Source organism: Pleurodeles waltl, chromosome 6 (genome assembly GCF_031143425.1).
Source record: "Pleurodeles waltl isolate 20211129_DDA chromosome 6, aPleWal1.hap1.20221129, whole genome shotgun sequence".
In the NCBI taxonomy this organism is placed as follows: domain Eukaryota; kingdom Metazoa; phylum Chordata; class Amphibia; order Caudata; family Salamandridae; genus Pleurodeles; species Pleurodeles waltl.
In genome coordinates, this window is record NC_090445.1 from 36334403 (window position 1) to 36354748 (window position 20346).

At 43.7% G+C, this 20346-nt stretch overlaps 1 protein-coding gene across 1 annotated transcript in view; it reads left to right on the top strand.

Annotated features, from left to right (window-relative positions):
- The window catches only part of LOC138299118 (V-set and immunoglobulin domain-containing protein 2-like), a 108222-nt gene that overhangs the window by 46159 nt on the left and 41717 nt on the right, over positions 1–20346 (top strand). Inside the window, exon 2 of the mRNA XM_069237156.1 lies at positions 19322–19678. Coding sequence (XP_069093257.1) covers positions 19322–19678 — 357 coding nt within the window. The remainder of the gene's footprint in view (positions 1–19321; positions 19679–20346) is intronic.

A 20346-nucleotide genomic window follows, 5' to 3' on the forward strand; every position in this document is an offset into this window, starting at 1 on the left:
GCCCTTTCAGGTGTGAGTGACCACAACCCCCCCTCCTTGCACAGATGGCTCGTCAGGATATGCAGGCTACACCACAGATCCCTTTGTGTCACTGTCTAGTGTGAGGTGCAACCAGCCCAACTGTCAAAATGACCCAGACAGGGAATCCACAAACAGGCAGAGTCCCGGAAATGGTATAAGCAAGAAAATGTTCATTTTCTAAGAGTAGCATTTTCAAACACCCAATCTTAAAATCAACTTTACTAAAAGATGTATTTTTTAAATTGTGAGCTCAGAGACCCCAAACTCCACATGTCCATCTGCCCCTAAGGGGAATCTACACTTTAATCAGATTTAAAGGTAGCCTCCATGTTAACCTATGAGAGGGACAGGCCTTGCAAAAGTGATAACCGAATTTAGCAATATTTCACTGTCAGGACATATAAAACACATTACTATATGTCCTACCTTAACCATACACTGCACCCTGCCCTTGGGGCTACCTAGGGCCTACCTTAGCGGTGTCCGACATGTAAGTAAAGGGAAGGCTTAGGCCTGGCAAGTGGGTGCACTTGCCAAGTCGAATTTACAGTTAAAACTGCACACACAGACACTGCAGTGGCAGGTCTGAGACATGATTACAGAGCTACTTATGTGGGTGGCACAACCAGTGCTGCAGGCCCACTAGTAGCATTTGATTTACAGGCCCTGGTACCTCTAGTGCACTTTACTAGGGACTTACTAGTGAACCCAATATGCCAATCATGGATAAGCCAATTACATACACATTTTGTACAGGAGCACGTGCGCTTTAGCACTGGTCAGCAGTGGTAAAGTGCCCAGAGTAACAACAATAGTAAAATCAGAGTCCAGCACACATCAACAACCTGGGGAACAGAGGCAAAACGTTAAGGGAGACCGCGCCAAGGATGAAAAGTCTAACAGTGGTGATCTACACGACTAGGAATACATGACCCCTCGTTCTATATAGAAACACTATCACAAATTTAAAGATTTGAAGATTATAGCCATTGATTTGTATGTTGAGGGATGTTGCAAATTGTTTTGTTCTATGGGGTATATGACTGCCCATTGTTCAGCTTAAAATGAACTACCTTTAATAATTATGTAGCTTTAATGCCATTCTAAGTGTTTTTGGATTTGGTAGGTTTAATCTTACTATTCACTATTGGATATGCATGTTGATGTTATGATATAATGTGTCATTATAATGTGAAACGATGTGCCACTGAGGAAACAAACAGTTAGACAATGGTATGGCTTTGATCTGCTTTGTGCATATGATAGTAACAGGAATTTTGTCTAACATGTACTGCTGTTGTAGGGTGATGTGTAGGTGTGGCTAGAGCTGATGGACTACGCATCTATGAAACATTGAGCCCCAGGTGTTATCTCCTCGCTCACTCGCGTGTGACAGGATACCACGATGCAATGACTTGAAAGGAGATAACACTAGAAAGGGTAAGTGGAACTAGGCTGAGGCAGGAAGATGATTAGGGAGGCAGAGTCCAAGTCAACACCTTACCACCACGCCATGTACAGCATATGATGAGGGCCTTCAGACAGATGAAAAAACAAAGGTGTAAGTGGGGGGCAAAGGTTACAAAAGCTGCAACCCCTAAGTTAACTTAATTAAACTTCAACCTCAATTACATGTAATGCTCTGGTGCAGGTACATTAACCATCCAGGCTGCTTTCAGAGGATTGCAATTGTGACCATTGGTCTGAACTTTATTTTTATACCAAAGTAGAGTAGAAAAATCATCACAATCCAGTGTTTGTCGCCTTTGAAATATAAACATAAAACAGCAACAATAAGATAAAATTATGTCAAGATATTTTAAAGGTGTCTAGATTATTCCTATTATTCAGGAAAATTGAAAATCAAAAAACGATTTGCATGTGATACCCCAAATGAGTAATGTGAATGTCTGCCTGTGAGTAAACTAGGCTAGCGGGTTCCACACATATAGCGATGACAGGTACATGAACTGTCTCTCTTTTTAAGAGCCAGGCAAGTAATCAGCCTGGCTTATCATGCGCTGCATGCAGTATTGCTTGATATGCTTTGTAATAAGGGCATTGCGGAGACCCAAGAAGGCAAGCATGGCAGTCACGCAACTCTTGCAACATAGGGCAAGCCTCTTTGGCTTCAAGACCTTATCGGTCCCTCTCCAGACCAGTTCCTGACTTAGTGTGCTTCGCTCACCAAAGAGCATAAGTATACAATGCCACCTGATTACAGTTTTCATCGCATACCATTCTACCAGCCGCGTGGAAGCTGAGCGCACATTTTCAGCAAAGTAAGTCATGAACCCATCATGCGTGGCAGTGTGAAACACTGGGTCCTCCAATGCTGTGGGCTGAAGATGCCAAGTGGAACCGTGTGAGTATACCCCTCCAGTTAAGTCATTACAGGAGAGGATTGTGATCAGACAGGGTCTTACACAAATACTCAGAATCTAACACTAGCAGTTGTGTAGTCGGTTGGTATAGGACAATGTCAAGGCAGACATGGAAAGATGAGGGAGCAGCATCAAATGGCCCAACCGGCCTGAGGCAACCCAACCAATATGATGCACATTAGGCTCGGCAATACATAATTCCCAACTTCCAAACCACAGGGCAGCAGAGCAACATCTAACTGCCCAAACAAGGAAAGAACAAATTTGCATATCAACAATACTTAACAGGGTGTAGCCTCACTGGCCAGCGGGCCATAAGGCTGTAGTAGGGGTGATAACTTATCCGAAAGTGAGAATGTGTTTTGTAAAGAATTTCCTGAGGTCTTTCGGGATTCCGAATAGTAGAGTGTAAATTTCATAAGAATCCACTTGATGTTTTGGGACACACTTTGACTAGTGAAGGGTTGAAACCTTAATTTTAGTTAGTACAGAGTAACAGGGGAATGCCAGTACCCCAAAACAAGCAAGAGATGCCTTCTTTCCTAGGACTAATGGAGTTTTATAGCAAATTTATTGTGAGGTTTTCAGATAAAACATTCATGCTAAGGAGTTTGTTGAAGAAGAATGTGGAGTTTAAGTGGAGCAATTGGTGCTTGGAAGAATTCTTGCATTTGAAAGAAGAATTGCAAGGTGTGCAAAATTGGAAGAGTTGTTGTCCTAAATCAGAAAATATTATAAGAACAGATACTAGATTGAAGGGTATAGGGGCGACTGTTATGCAGAATCAAAGTTGAGAGAAACATAATGGTTTGTTCACGTGCCCTGAGGCCAGTTGAATTAAGATGTTCAGTTATTGAAAGGGAGGTGCCAGCAATGTTTTGGGGAGGGAAGAAGTTGAAGAATGTTGCATGAGGCAAACATTTTACAGTAAGATGATAAGTCATTAAAGCAAGTGTTCAAGAAGAAAGGGATAGACAATATTTCTAGCATAATTGCTAAATGGGTTGTGGCGTTTAGAAAATATGATTTGCAGGTTGTACATGTACCAGGGAAGAGCAATGTGATTGCAGATTGCTTATCGAGGTTGGTGAATGCAGGTGATGTAGAGGATGAAGAGGATGTGGATGAGGATGAAAAGATTTGTGTGGTGAATGAATGAGTGGTAAAAAGGGAGAATGGAAGAAGGAAGTTGAAGGTGATAGGATTTTTCAGAAGGTGATGATGAGAATGAAAAAGTCCTGGGTGAAGGAGAAGCTATTGGATGATGAAGAAACGTCATATTGGAGCATTAGAGATGAATTGTCCATGGGCAAAGGTATTATGTTCAGAGGATCCAGAGTCCCTGAGGAAAAAGTTAATTTGCATGGCTCATGAGGGTCATCAAGGTATTTCTAGGACTAAGGAGAGGTTACGCTTGAACTACTGGTGGGCAGCAATTGACAAGGAGACAGAAAGAGAGGTTAGTGAATGTGTGGAGTGTTGTCTGAGCGACAAGGTGCATAAAACTAGAGAACTAACCATGAAGATTGGAGAGCTTAAAGAAAAAACATGGGATGAAATTGTTGTGTATATATCGGGACCCCTAAGTGGGGTAGTGCATGGAATATTCATAATTATGTTGGCGGATCTGTATTCCAAGTGGCTGGAGGTTAAAGTGGTTGATTATCTGTGTTTGTGAAAGGTTGGAGAATTTTTGTCTGAAGTGTTTGTAAGAGTGGGCCTACCAGGATCTGCATTGGTGGGGTGCAATTTGTGCCAAGGCAGATGGAATTGTTTTTTTAAAGAACAAGACAGTAGACCTAAAAGATCTGCTCTTTACCCTCCTGAAATGAATGGGACTGTTGAGAGAATGATTTGTGCCATTAAAGAGTCCATACAATTGGTGAGGGGGTCTGGAAAAGACTGAAAAAAGGAACTAATAATATGAGTTTAGATATACAGGTCAACACCTCATGGAACTACAGGTAAAACTCCCTTTGAGATGTTCAGAGGGAAAGCAGTTATTGTGTATTGTCCCCTTCTTGGATCCAAAAATGGAAAGGGATGGATAAGGGTGGTGAAGATGATGAATGGAAGGACAGAATGGATAAAACGTTGACAGAGAGGAAGACTAATGTTGGCAAGAGAAAAGCGGTTAAAGCAATCCAAGTTGAAGTGGGAAATGTAGTGAGGATTAAAGCTCCTATTACTCATGAAAAGTATTCCAAGTACAGCAAACAGATGACAGTTATTAAAGTATTTAGTAATGCAGAAAAGAGAGAAGATGGACGCATTTGGAATTTAAACAAAGTTGCTAAAGTTACTGTTGGGCTATTCGAGAAAGGAAATATGGAAGAGACAGTGTTTATGTGACAGAGAGGATGGGAAGGCAACCAGGAGAGCCCTAGAAGACGGAAAGATTTTATAATGTACAGTTAAATATTATTATTGCATAGCATTGTACATGTTTATGTATTATTTGATATTGGTATGAGGAAGATGTGTGGTATTCTGGTTACTAGGAATTGTATCATCTCTTGGTAACTAGGGATTGCTGTGATCAGTGGGTTCTATCTGTGTTGTAGGATGATGATTACAATGTTACTAAGGCATTTGGAGCCGGGACTTTGCTGAAGATGGAGCCATGGGTACAGCCTTTATATAGAAGCAAAATTACTCTACCAAGGACTTACTCTCCTGTGATTACTGGAGTACCATAAAAGGTTTCTCCTCACCTGGTTTTGTTTTTTGGGCCAAACTGCCCGATACCAGTATTGGAGGTGAACTTGCCAATACACCTTAGTGACATGCACAGTGGAAACATACTGAGCCTCCCCCAGTTACCCACTTAACTTGTCTATTAGAGGTACGTGGCAGTTTCCAAATTTTGAGAGATTATTCACAGCCCAAAAGTCAATACAGATCATATGGTTCCAGCCAGTTTTAGAACCAGTACAATGGAGGAACACCACTCACTAGTCAAGGGTTCAATGACCCGAGACTTAACGTCTTTTCCATTGTATCTTGTAAGGCCTTTCTTCTGACTTCAGGGATTCGGTAGGGGCACTGTTTTACCATCGTCCCTTCTTTCATATGAATGACATGAGTGGCCAATTGGGGTTTCCCTGAAAATCAAATAATAATGGGGTAAAGGGTAACAAGCATTGAAAGAGTGCTTCTTTTTGTTGGGATTTTAGAGTCTCATTCGCAGGGACTTTCCCAAGGGTACTCTCTGTAGGTTTCTGTGGCAGTGTGGTTTGAACTGTGACCAGAAGGGGTCCTAACCATTTTTTTAGCACATTTATATGATAGATTTGTTTGCAGCACCCTGCTGTCTGGAGTTTATATGTAACTTAACCAACCTTTTCAATGATTTTATAGGAACCCTGCCATTCTGACCTCTTCTTGTTATCAGTGGTGAGTAACAATACCAGAGCCCATTCCCTGACTTTTTCTTCTCTCCATTCTTTACCTTTATTGGTTTTTTTTGTGCTCTTTCCAGGTTGGTGTGAGCCAATTCCTTGAGCTTTCCCAATTGCGACTTTAATTGGATGGTATAGTTCAATAGGTGCCCTTCTTCTGGGTCGTCTTTTTCCCATGCCTCTTTAGTAATTTCCAATAAAGTGCGTAGCTAATGCCCAAAAACAACTCGAAGGGAGAACATCCCAAACTGCTTTGAGTTTGACTTATGATTATAAATAATGCTCAGGGAAGTAGCTGGTTCCAATTCTTCCATTCTCCAGTCAGTATTTCTTTAGGGTGAGTGTTAATGTCCCATTGTAGTGCTCCACCAACCCATAGGTATGAGGGTGGTACATGGATTTTCTTAAGTGACGGACGTCTAACTGCTTACAGATTTGGTTCATTATTCAGGACACAAAGGGAATACCTTGAACGGTCAACATTTTCTTAGAGAACCCTATTCTAGAAAAGATGTCATCTTTGTGGTGGTCTCCCGAAAAGTTACTGCTTCGGGATAATGGGTGGCATAATCCACCAGTACAGATACATATTTATGTCCTTTAGTTGAACGAAGAAGCGGTCCCACTAAATCAATCCTAACTCTTTCAAAGTGTTTCCCAATTATCGGCATTGTTTAAAGGGGACCCTTCAGAGGCTGATAGGGATTTTTCTGTTGACATACCTCACATTCTTCATAATACTTTCTGATTTGGGCTAGAATCCCTAGCCAGTAAAAGTGGGTTGATATGGCCTCTGTCATTTTTTCTGCCCCAAAATGTCCTGGTCTCTGGACTATTAGTTAAAGAGGGTCATTTTTTTTCACATTCAGTGCAACTCATTTTCTATCTTAAACAATGAATATACCTGAATTTGTTTTCCCTCTTCTTGTCTAGCCCTCTGCCAAGCATTTTGAAGGGGGGATCATTTAGTTATGCAACTCTGAAGTTAAGATCCAGGGCCCAGGGTTCCTCTACTAATAAGGCATTCTGGGGGCAGGGGTCCTCTTTGTTTTTCATTTCACCCCGGCTCCTTAGCTTTTCCTATTTTAATACCGGGTGATTTTTCTAAATCCTCTCAAGGAACAGGGGCTTCCCTTAACCATGCCTGTTCCCCTTGGAGGGTTTCTCAGTGCAGGGTGAAGAACTGTGGATTGTGGATACCAAGAATCACATCCATCTGAATATTTCTAAGAAGCCCTTCTCCAACCGCGGTTTTCTAGCCCTCTATACTACACACATTGATTTTAGCTATGCTATAGGTTTTTGTATCCCTGTGTACACACCTAATACAAACTTGCTTGTTAGAAACAATTTGTTGTGGTAAGACTAGGGCACCGTTGATCACTGAGTTTCGGCACTCTGAACCTAACAAAGTAGTCACCCACATCTGATTGACTTGTAAACTCACATAATAACTCGGTCCCATTTCCTGAGTGAAGTAAATGGAGCTGAGTGCATAATGGATTTCCATGGGTTCTTCCTCAGGCTACTTACTCCTACAAAATCATCCAATATGGCCCCACTCCCCACATTCATAATACTGGGATCCCAAGGAATGCCCCTGGCCTACTTTGTTGGTTCGGGCTTTCAAATAACCCAGGGTTATATTGACAGATCACTTGATAATCCTCCATGATGAAACCATCTGTGGCAGTCTTGGTTTCAGGTTATCTTCCTGTTTGGAACCCTCGGGAGAATAAAAACACAGGTAAGTACTTTATTATTAATTATGCATATGTGTTGCTGCTCCTTCTTGACCCTTGACTTTCTGTCTCTCTTGCTTCTCTTTTCAGGTTGCCTTCATTTACTCTTGACTTTCTCTCTCTTGCTTTTCTTGTTAGGTTGCCTCCACTTACTCTTTTACTTCTGCAGATTCTGAGACCGTATCTTTTCACTTATTATTTTTGGTTTGTGTAAATGTGGTCTCTTTTACCCGTATCATAGTGAAGAAAGAACCCTCTCACACCTTCCTTCCTGCCTGCGAGAAAAAATGTCTGCCACCCTCACAAAAATTAAAGGGAAAAAAAACAAAAAGATTTATTAAAACAGAAATAATTGTTATTTCCTGGGGTTTTTCTCTTGGCCTTGGACCTTTCTATGGGATTATACTCCTCCTGAACATGTGATCCTGATGCTATGAAGTTGCACAAGGAGATATTAAGCCCTGATCTAGTGTTGCCCACTCTTTGCCTCAGCCCCTGTCCTCCACCCTTTCACTTTAGTATGCACTTGAGCTAGCCATGCTCTCTGGAAGGATCGAGGACCACTCTGGTGAGTGTTTCCTCTAGGAGTCCCTTTCGCATCTGCTGGGGTAGATTTTTCTCCCCCGCTCGCTTCTCTGCCTAAATTTCCGTCTTTTCCTTCCTGTGGGTGTTTGGTGTCTCTTCTCTCCTTTCTGATTTCCACCTGATTCCTGACTCTCTTTCTTTCTCTCTTGTTCCTCCTCCATCATCTCGCTCTCTTCTCCTGGTCCTTCCTCTCTTTTTGTAGTTGTAGTTTTTTCCTCTTCCTGTAAAGAAAAAAGTAATTTTTTTGATTTACTCGTTTTTACTGTTACTTGTGTGGGTCCTTTGTCTCTTTTAATTATTTCTTGTTTTGCAGGACTAAGGACAGTGCGGGAGTTTAGGTAAATCACCTCCCTCAGTTCCTCTTGTCTACAAGGTCTCTCCTGTGACACTGACACATACTCATCTCACAAATTTGTACTCTGGATTTTTCACATATACTCCTCCCAGTCTCTTTTACACATACTGATTCAACCTGAGCCTCTCTTGCATATGCTCACTCATCCACAGGCTCTCTCATACATGTTTACTCAACTTCACACTCTCCGACACATGCTCATCCTGAGCCTCTCTTACACAATACACGTATACCCCCATCATAAACAAATTCTTCTTCAATGACTTCGATGCAGTTATGACATATCTGTGCTTTTGGGATGTGCACTCAAGTATCTAGAGTAACCTTATCAGGATGTATCACTCAAAGTAGTTGTTGTCAATATTTAAAATTGTTTTGTATACCTTTGCAAAGCAACACAGGTTTTACGCCAGCGATGAAGATGGAGGACTTCTTGCATTTGGTCTGAGGACTGCTGTAGGGTGTTACAGGATCTATTCTAAGAGGGCACAATTAAGAATTTCCTGCAGTGCAAAAAGTACTTTGGAGTGCAGGAGGCTGAGTGGATGTGGTGCTTCTATTTGCCTCACTAGGGGCCGGATGTAGGGAGCTAAAACATTGCGAGTCGGAAATTGCGAGTCGTTGCGACTCGCAATTTCCGACTCGCAAAATGGTATCCAACAAGAAAAAGCGACTTCATTTTGTGACTCGCAAATGAAGTCGCACTGCAGATTGCAAGTCCACTGTTTGCGAGGTCGCTTTTTGCAACCTCGCTAAAAACGGATACGCAAATTGCGAGTGGGTGTCGCAAATTGCGACTGTGCTGCAAATTGCATGCAGGTGCAGTATAACAGTTTGGAAAGCACTTCCTGGCTCTTGCTGATGACATCACAGCCAGGAAGGTAACATATACACCTGGGAGGAGGGAGGGCCACACCCTCTTCTAACTGCTGAGCAACCACCTGGAGGAACAGCAGCAAGGAATGGAAGACTCTGGCAGGAAGAGAAATCTGAAGTTTTCAGAAAAGGAACTTGAGGTGCTGACAGACGAATGCTGCCAGCACCGTGACCAGCTTTTCGGAAGGGCTGCCCTGAGTGTTCCAGACACGGAAAAAAGGAGGATCTGGAATGACATCCAGGAGAGGGTCAACCCCATAGGGGTGAGCCACAGGAGTATAGAGGAGATAAAAAAGAGATGGTATGACCTGCGCTCCAGGACCAAGGAGAGGGTGGCAGAGCGCCTCCGGGAGATGAGGGCACAGGAGGAGGCCCATCCACCATCCCACCACCCACACCCATGGAGGAACTTGTGGAACAGACCATTGAGCCTGAGGCAGTGGCTGGATTGGGAGTGCTGGACACGTTAGCGCCAGGGACATCAACAAGTGAGTACCATGAAACATGCATGTACACCCATATCTGCCATACCTCCACCCACCCAGTACACAGCAGCATGCACAACCAAACTAGCTCCATTCCAGACTTGCAACCACCAGAATGGTGCATTATGGGCAGTGTAGTTCAGTAATCAGCTGATAGGCAACAGTTTATTAGGAGGCATACAACAGATGTTAGATACTGACACTGTGTTCCCTATGTCCCACAGGTCTCCCACAAGACACCCCCACCAGCCAGTCCGTCCAGGGTGCAGAGAGCAGCCAACAGGCAGCACAGGAGTCTGAAGCAGCCACTACAGGGCCCAGCACCACACCACCACAGTCCCCTCCAGCTGCACCAATGGACATTGTGGAAATCAACACAGCACCTGGTCCCAGCCACAGTGTCATACAGCAGGACCCTGAAGCTCCACCGCGTCGCAGACGCAGGCTCCATGTCCCAGCAGTGTCCCAGGAGGATGTAAGCGACTCATCTATGTCCGCCGCGGAGGCAGCCCTCATATCTGGTCAGCGCCTGCAAACAAGGCAGATGAGAATAATATCAGGGGCAATGCAACGGATGGAGCGTAATTTCACCACAGGGCTGGCACAGGTGAACACACAGTTCACACGTCTGAACGAGAATGTCGGTGACCTTGCACTCTCCATCCGTTAACTCATAACAGAACTAGTGTCAGAGAGACAGAGTGCAAGGCGCCGTGAGCGGCAACTCGTACACAGGTTGGACCGCATGGCTGCATCCATCGTCCGCCTGGCAGTCAACACCACAGGGCTGTCACGCCGTACAGTTAGTTTGTAGGTGGACTTGGGCCACTTTGCAGGGGATGTGGCTCGGGGACTGGGTCGCATCAGCCACGCTGTGGACATGCTGTAGGCTAGACAGGTGGCTAGGGGCACGGCAGAGACACCTCAGGATAGTGAGGAGGGGTCCACCGGCAGCAGCGCATCTGCCACGGACACACGAGCCTTGGGGAGTGGCAGTGCACGTCAGGGGTCTGCTGAAACACCGAGCACTAGCCATGCTGGGCGTCCCAGACGGAGGTGTTGAGCCCATGCACTGCAGGACACACGAGGCACATGAAGTGAATGTATCCTCATTGCAGGTGGACATTTACAGCCCCTTCACAAAAGTTCAGTTCATCACTAATTAAGTTCACTTAATAAAAGTTCTTGTTTGTTCCACTTCACAACTGGGCTCTTTGTGTGTGACATTAGTGTGTGTGGTGACAGTTACCACATACCTTCAAAAGTATTGGTTTGTAATGTGGTCTCGTCTCTGTCTGTCGTGATTTGCAATACTTCTATTCCCATGATGGCGATGTGGTAACTCTTGCTCGTCATCCTCCGAACCTGGGTCTTCAGGGGTGAGATGTAGCCCACGTCAGGTGGCAATGTTGTGTAGTATAGCGCATGCGCCAACTATCTTGAATGCTGTTATTGGGGCATACTGGAGCGCACCTCCACTTCTGTGGAGGCATCGGAATCTTGCCTTTAACAGTCCAAAGGTCCTCTCTATGACATTTCTGGTCCTCCTATGTGCACTGTTATATCGCCTCTCATTCTCATTGCTGGGTGTTAGGTACGGGGTAAGTATCCATGGTCGTAGCGCATATGCACTGTCACCTGTTTGGCAAAAATGGACAATGTTAGCAGGGCATGGATGGTTTCTACTGTGACCTGTGTGTATGTTTTCAGGGTGTCTGCATCAATACCTAAGAGATTTCTGTCTCCAAACTCCCCACATTCTGGGTGTTGGTGTATACCACTGTGCCTGAATATGTAAGAGTCATGTGTACTCCCTGGAAATTTGGCTACCATGTCAGTGATGACATAATGGGCGTCACATACCACCTGGATGTTCAGTGAGTGGGTACACTTCTGGTTGCGGAACAGATATTCCAGATTTGCAGGAGGGCATATTTGTATATGTGTCCCGTCTACACACCCTATTACATGGGGGAAGTTAGCAATCCTGTAGAATTCCAATTTGGTGCTGTTGATTTCTGTCTCATTCCTGGGTAGGTATATGTATCTGGACATGTGTGTGAGTATGGCATCTAAGAAACATCTGAAGAACCGTGAGAGTGCACTTTGGGATACCCCACCTGCCACAGCAATGACCCCCTGATAGCTACCCGAGGCCAAGAGGTGCAGTGAGCATGGCACTTGCACATGTGTGGGGATGGCGCTGCCGCGCACAGTCTGGCGTTGCAGCTGCGGATTGAGTAGATCTATTAATTCTAATATTGCTGCACTGCTGAGTCTGTATTTATTATATATCTCCTCCTCTGTTTGTTGGAAAAGTGTCTGCCTGGTTCTGTATATCCTCTCCTGTCTCTGGCTCCTCCTCCTCCTCTGCTGTGCGGCGTGGACTTTCCTCCTTCTTGCTATCACATATATCTCCACCATCTTGAGTAACCCAGATGCCTTCTGGGTCTCCTTTTATACTTTGGTTCTGGTTACCACCTGCTCTGAGTTAGTGGTAAATTGGGTGTGCAAAATGGGCTTTCTGCGACTAGTTGCAATTTGCGAGTGGCTTTTTGATATGGTTTGCGACTCGCAAAGTGCGTCTCCCTATTTGCGAGTCGCACAATGGGGTCGCAGAATTTGCGAGTCGGTAATGGCTCGTGTAGCAATTTGCGATTCGGAAATGGGGTTTTTGCATCCCATTTCCGATTTTGCTGGGTCGCAAATTGCGATTCGGGCCATTTGCGACTCGCAAATTTTTGCTACATCTGGCCCTAGGTTCTTTCCCCCACTAATAAGTTGGCAGCCAATCGCATGTTGACAAAGTTGGAAAAATCATTTACCACCTATGCTGGCCTCAACAATCCAATCTACAAAAATCTATGGCCTCCTGAAGGAGGATTCAGAGGACCCAGAGTGATCATACATGAAGCGTTAGTCCCAACACTTGAACAGCCCAATCCCGCTGAAACAATGGAAAAAACTCTGCAGAGAGATACTATCCTTGTGTGAAAGTATACAACATGGGGAACCCCAATCCAAAATAATGATGCTGTAGCACACCATACCAAGACATTTAAAGCACTTGTTCAGACTGACACGCTGTGGTGGAAAGAGTGTGGCCAAGAGTGGGATGTGATCCAAGTGGGGTGGACGGGCCCCGGGGTAACTCTTTTCAGGAAGGAAGTGCTCAGCCATATCAGGGGAGTGATGGGCTAACCATTGTGACCAAACCTGATAACCACAATCCTAGTCTTCCCTCCTGTAGGCTACAACCACATGTAGAAGGAGGATTTGAGAATAATCTTTAATATGCTTCTTGCAGCGAAACAGCTAGTAGCTCAGAAATGGAAATCACCCAAGATACCCAAAATACATGATTGGGCAAGCAAGCTGTAGACTTTGATGGCTACAGAAAAACATACTTGATGACTCTATTAAATGGCCATAAATTTGATAATCAATAACAGATCCTGGTTGATTACCTGGAAGAAGTAAGACCGGGTTTAGGATGCCCTAGATTGTAACGCTCAATCTGACTTGAAGGTGGGGCGCTAATGTATGCCAAATGAACGGTGACTGCTCATTAATAACATAGCAGTGAGGTGTAAGATAATGAATCTACACCTTAAGATTACTGTGAAATTGGTGGCTGTGGGTAATGAGTAGACTTGATGGTGGGGGAGGACAGAGGGTTGGGGGGAGTTGAGGGTATTCATTCAAAAATAAAAAATTGAATATCTTGTTGCTCATGCTTAGTCCGACCAAAGCTTTTGACTATATGTTCTGTTTTGATTAATGGACTTTATTCTGATTGTTATCCTTTGAGATATTTGAATAAAATATCCGTGAACAAATTTGTTTTTGTTATTGTTCCCCATCTACCTCAAATTTATTCAGAAAGTGTGAAAATAACAGTGAAGTAAATGTAATGCTCTACATTACTTCATGGTGTTTGTCTATAAAACTTACATTCACTAAATTTAGATCAGAGTAAGCTTCTCACCTTTGTAGCTTAAGCCCTATAGTATACAGCTTTTGTCTTTTTCTGGCTTATAAATTATCACATAGTAAAAATGTGCAGAGGGAAGAAAGTCCATTTGGCCCTATCGGTATTCCTCAACTTGCCAAATTGTAAGAACTGTCCTACGCCGACCACAAACATTTCTAATACCTACTTGAAGATGATGAATATCTTGGTATGATACATTTCACCTAGTGCAAGGCACCTTCCCTTGGGCCACTGGACATTGACATAAACTGATATATCCTCCAACACTGCTGTAGCCTCCAGGTCTGAAGAGAACTGGCAAATATGGGTCACTTGATATTTCTCTTAACTTCCATCTCCCATGCAGGCAACACCAGGTGCACAATCTGAGGGATCTCAGCTTGCCCCCCACCGCCATGGGCAGATTTGACTCTCCTAAAGTTCCTACGAGGAGCATCTTCTCCCATTTCACCTCGCTGGAGCATCATTGCGCAGCATGTTGGAGTCTTGCTGCTACGCAGCGTTACTCTAGATCAGGCAATTTCAGATATCTCTCGTCTCTGTTTCTCTTAACAGTTTCCTGCCAAGCCATACTCCTTTTGTCTCTTCATACAACTGAGTCCAAGTTCCTTGATGGTTGACATTGCAATTTAATACATAGAATTTTTAAACTATATCTAGGCATCGAAGAAGGAGAACCGTGTTTGCAATTACATATCTACCCTTGATAGAAACAAGGTGCAAATTTCAGAATATTGTACAAATACTGTTTCTCCGCCATAGGTTCACCTTATTCCTAGCTGTCCAAACTTGTCTGGCTCCCAATATGGGCCTGTCTCTTGGAGATCCTTCTGAGTTCTATCCATTGTGACCACAATTAGAAACAAAACTGTTTTTTAAACTTTCCAATAGGCTAGATATTCTGCAAAAATCAATAGGTTCACGCTGCTGCATAGGAATGGGGACCCACGGATATCTCTGATACAGCAAGGCTTTGTCAGCAAACTTAAAAACTGAAAGCATTGTCTTGCCTATCTAGATCCACATCTTTGTGGTGGGGTATATGCATAGTAATTTATCCCCGCTTTGGGATGATAGGACCAGTTTCCGAAATAAGTAACTAATCGTAGATTTCCAAACAGCCATCATGTCCTCACACTCAAGATTGTCAGATGCTTTTTTGATATCAAGCACCACTACTGTGCCTTTGGTCTCTAGGTCTTCAATAGACTGACACATGAATGAACTGTCTTATGTTCATATAGGTAATGCATGGCAATGCATCCAAAGATGAAGCCACAATGGTCTTCAAGTTCAGGGAGGCCAACATACAAAGTAATTGTTGGACTTGGCACTCTATGTAGTGTCACCACTAAACTTTTTTCCTTCATGCCTCCCGTTTTTTACCTCAGACATCTGCGCACTTTACCTCTCCTAAACAGTACTGAAGTGTTCTCTCCCTAAAACATGTTAAAATTGGTAAAGCTGGCTTCCACCTAATTGGCACGTTTAGGGACATATTTAAGAGGCCCTAGCTCCACTGGAGGGTCGCTTTTCTTGACGCTCCGGTGACAGAATGCCCTGCGCCATATTTACAAGGTGGCGTTAAGACACTTTTTGTGGCTTAAAGCCACCTTGTAAATATGGGCCCTTTACATGCAGCCCCTTCCTTTGCATGGAAGGGGCGTTCAATGGGTGTTGCTGTGGACATGCCACAGCAACAGCCATTGCATTCTGACACTGCCTCAGATTTACGAGTTTTCGTAAACCTCAGGCAGCGCCAAAATCTAACACGGCAAAGCACAACGTTCTGCAGCACGCTGGGAAAGAACAAAATGCCAGAAATTATTGTTTATGTGCAGGAAGGTGTCCCTTCCTGCACATAAATAATCATTTCAAGATAACGCTTTGGCACTTCTGTGTGTGCTGCATTCTGCAGCACACACAGAAGTGCCAAATCGCCATTAGTGATTGTTTATGTGCACATAAATAATCAAACCCTTCAATGAAGACATCCTTGTATGATGGTACAAGGATGCCTGCATTGGCGCAACGCAGCTCAATTTAGCACCAGCCCAGGGGGAAACGCAGGGGTGCCCCGTATTCTAGTAAATACAGCACATCCCTGCATTTCTAAAGTGATGCAGTGCGGCGCTGCCAATTTTGGCACAGCACCTTGCTGTTCCACTTTTTAGTAAATTTGGCCCTTCATTTATTTGTAAGTCACTAGTAAAATGGAAAAGTGGCATTTTCTTGTCATAATTATTTGGTGCCTGCAGCCTGTGTTTTGTGTCACAATACTGGGTGCAGTTGGAAGCTGGCTTTTGTGTTTTGTTCTCAGACAGTGCAAATAAGGGGTATTAGGTATTGGCAGGATGGACCATCCTACCAGGATGGGTGAGATGGAGCTGTTCCCTGTGCCACTTACATTTTAAAGTGTCTGTCTCAGCACATTCACAAAAAACATGACACCAGGCTTTTGTCACCCCAGACATTATGGGCCTGGGCAGGGGTGGAGAGACAATTCCGGAACAATATATGGGGGGAAGTTTAGACATTTCTCCCACTTCAAGGCTCCACCAGGTATAAATACTGTACCCTCAGACTAACTCTTTAGTACACTCCTGGACACGTGGAAGATGCCAGGCGGACTGCCTTCTACTTCAGAGGACTGCCCTTCTGCTTGAGGCCTGCCTTCTTTTTCAATGGACTGCCTTAGTGCTTGTAGGAGAGAGGACCCTCTCCTTGAAACCAGGACTGTCAAAATGACCCCCAGGGTCAGTTGGTTGATCTGGTATGAGCTACAGTGACATAACAAGTGCCACAGGTTTTCCAGCAGCTGCCCAGCTGACCTCATGAAACTGGACCTACCGGAGCCCTGCTGGCCTCTGCTCAAGTGAGTTCCTGATCAACAAGCGGTGCTTCCACAGGTCCTGGACCCTAGTTGGCATCAGAGAGAGCTCCTCTTGGCCTCACTGAAGGCTTCAATAAATCCGGCACAAAGCGACGTGAAGCCCAGCATAGCCTCAATATACAGCTGAGGTTTCATCAGAATCGATGCTGAGAAATGCAAACCTTGGCTCAGCCTTACCACAGAGGTGCCATCTTTAGCAGTACCGATGCCGAATGACACAAAGCCACGCAAAGCTGCACCACACAGCCTCCTTGTAAATGTTGATATGCATAAAAACATTGTCAATGTATACCATGATATGTGCCAGCATAGCAACGAACTTACTTTGCTATTGTCCATGCCACCTGACATAACCTCCTGGTCAACCCTGAGTCAGAAGTATGTGGTCAAACAGGCCCTGTAACCCAGGCCTGCAGCAGCTGATTGACAGATCACAGGTCGGGTGACGGAGGCCATAGACAAACATCCAAAACAGGAAAGGCCCAGATCAATTCCCCAGATAGGCAGCAGCGCCACAAAGGTCCTAGGATATTGGCCCCCAATGAAACACATTTGGCCTGAGTATGCGTTCCCAAAACACCATGAAGTTAGATCCCACATGAAGTTAGATCCCACACAGCCAATCAGAACACAATACACACTATACGCGATGATCACATGCTCCCTATCCAGACATCAGGACATGTTAGCAACTGGCCCACACTATGTCCACACAAGGCTGACACCCATCTACACATTTTAACTGATGGTCAAATGTATGGCCTTGTGACTAGACCCGGATTCCTTTTTTCAAATAATGCATTCAATAGTTTTATTGCACCTCAAGACAATGTATAAAAAGACTCAAAACTCTGTAAATCTGATAGACAGTCATCAGACCCTGACTCTGTACTGTGCTCTCCTGGCCGTTGCGTTTAATTAAACAGACTGTTCCTGCTTTGCCAAATGCCTCTTGTCTTTCATTTACTTAAGGTAAATCACATTTGTGCTACATAACCGATGCTGGATGATGCAAAGTTGCGCAATTGAATACCATGCAGACCTCGCACCAAGGACACGAGCTACAATTCTGAGCCGGACAATCTTGGCCCTGTGCCCGGTCTACAATCTAACATGGTCATCCTGAACTTGTGATTATGTCCTGGTTCAGCGCAACCTGAAACAGGTTTTCTTTGTGAATTTGCCTGTGTGCAAAATGAACATTTTTCCTGATCCGCACTAAGGGCCAGATGTAGGTATATCTGATTTTGCGACTCGGAAATTGCAAAATCATAAGTAACAAGGCATTTACATTTATTGATCTCTGCTTTTGTTCCTTAACCATTTCCATTGAAACCTTTTTGAATAGGTGAAATCCTCATTGGACCATGTTCATATCAATAAAAATTCTCTCAGTCGGCTGAGCAAATATATAGCCTCCTCTTAGATGCATAATCTGCATGAATCTTTTTCTGTTGCAGAGGACTGCCCCAACCAGAAGCAGGAAATAATGCCAGTTAACACGCTCTATCTTAGCTCAGGGAAAATTTGCAACTAATTTTGTATAAAACCAGAGAGCTGCATGATTATTTGCCTACAGTGCTTGGTAACAGACTGACAGACTCTATGTCATCTCAGATTAAGGCTGCCTTTTCTGGTGGGCTCATCAGTGGAAACAGGGACTAGCAGTCACTGAAAGCAACATTAAACAAGGAAAACAGGCTTTCAACCTATGGGAAATATCATGCCTTTTATAAGTGTGTCTTACTAGAAGAGCATCCTTTGTAGGCAAAGGTGAGAGCAAAGCCACAAGGACATGGACTAATAGTCCCAAAATGAGGTGAAGAGGTACAGAAGTTGAGATTAGAACCCAAGGTTTCTGGATCCACAGCCAGTAATTTGGGGAGTAGCCCACACCTCTGTGTCCACTCTGCAACTGAGAAAGAATATTCCAATGGAAATACGCCAAATGTTCTGATGTCCTCAGGAGAGGGTGTACCCCCTTCCACAGTGCCAGTCAGAATGGTGATTATACTTAACCATACTCCAAATCTGGTGCCTCGTTGCACGCTGGTCTTTGGCAGATATGATATGCAGCACTCTGGTATAAATGGTCTACCATTTGCAATTGAAGCTAGGTTGGTGCTGTATAAGTACCGCCACTGTATTGTCATTATTTGTTGGAATCCTTTGGCCTGTTGCATCTTTATAGAGTCTGCAGACCTGACCACTGGTGGTATGACTCATGGGATTGTAAAATTGGCATTCGCTCCCCATAGAATTTATGGTCTACCCTGAAAAGTTCATGTTTAATTATTGAACCAAAGATTGCCTATTCATGTTCATGACATCTTGGTTATGATCAGCCTCTATACTAGACTTCACTGACAAAGGTACATTCTGGGTAGAACTTGCTGGATGAATTTAACTACATTAGGAAAAACCTGACCAGTGGATTTTGATGGTTCATGGTCAAGGCTGAATATCAAAACTGGAGCATTGGGTGAAATGTGTCGTTTTTTTCTGGTTGTGCCTTCCACTAGTCTTTTGTCAGCATAACTTTCATAAAAAAATAACTTGATGTGTTTTTTGATGTTTTTTTTCAGGGATTTCCTTAGAGGATATCATTGTCTCTCAGCCAAGTAATATAAGTGTGAGAGCCGGTGAAGCAACAAATTTACAGTGCTCCTTCAATAGCAGTGAGAATACCACCATCGGTGGCTACAAATGGGTTTTCATCAATCCCTCCTCCACTTCTGTGACCGAGGTGACCAACAACAGTGAAAAGTTCATAAGAAGAATCTTCATGCTGAATCACACCATCTTCACCACGCAGCAGAAGGCCGACATAGAAATTCATGACGTGCAACCCAGTGACACAGGAACATACATCTGCGAGGTGGAGCTCTTCGCAAATAACACCAAAGGGCGTGGAAATGGGACGTGGCTGAAGGTACTAGAGGGTAAGAGGCCCACTACAAGACGGCACCTGCTGACTTAATATAATTGCCAATTTGGCACACCCCTATTACTTTTCCTAACTGCAGAACCTGCAGAATGCTGGAACTTCCATTGGCATAGCATTCACCATACTCCAAGTTGTTATCCATTGAAATACATGGGATTCGGTAATCCCTGTATAAAGGCTCATCTCTAATTTTTTTATAATCACAATTTTTAATGTACCCAATGGCCGATTCTAAAGAAAAACGACAGCACTCAACTGTAATACATTATTACAGTTCAGTTCTGAAGTCACAATGCCTGTTGCCAGCAACCAAGATGAATGACAGGTCAGGACACCAGCTATTTAAAGCAACAAAAATAAAATTCTGCTTTTCTTTCTTCTCCTCTATTTTTCAAGCATACAGTGACAAGCAGAAATAGCAACTTTTTTTTGCACTCTTTAGATAATTATAGAATAGTTAGAATCTTTCTGCATTTTTCTACACTTTCCGAGCTACTGTGCCGTTTTTTTTAACTCACTTCTATTGAACTGTTTCTAATATTGTTTTGCAACAAATTTCTAACAGGTTTTTGATTTGTTTAATTTTGCACCAGATGTTCTATTTTTATTTATCATATTTGCAAACATGCTCTTACAAACGAAAAAGCCACACATTAAGGTTTT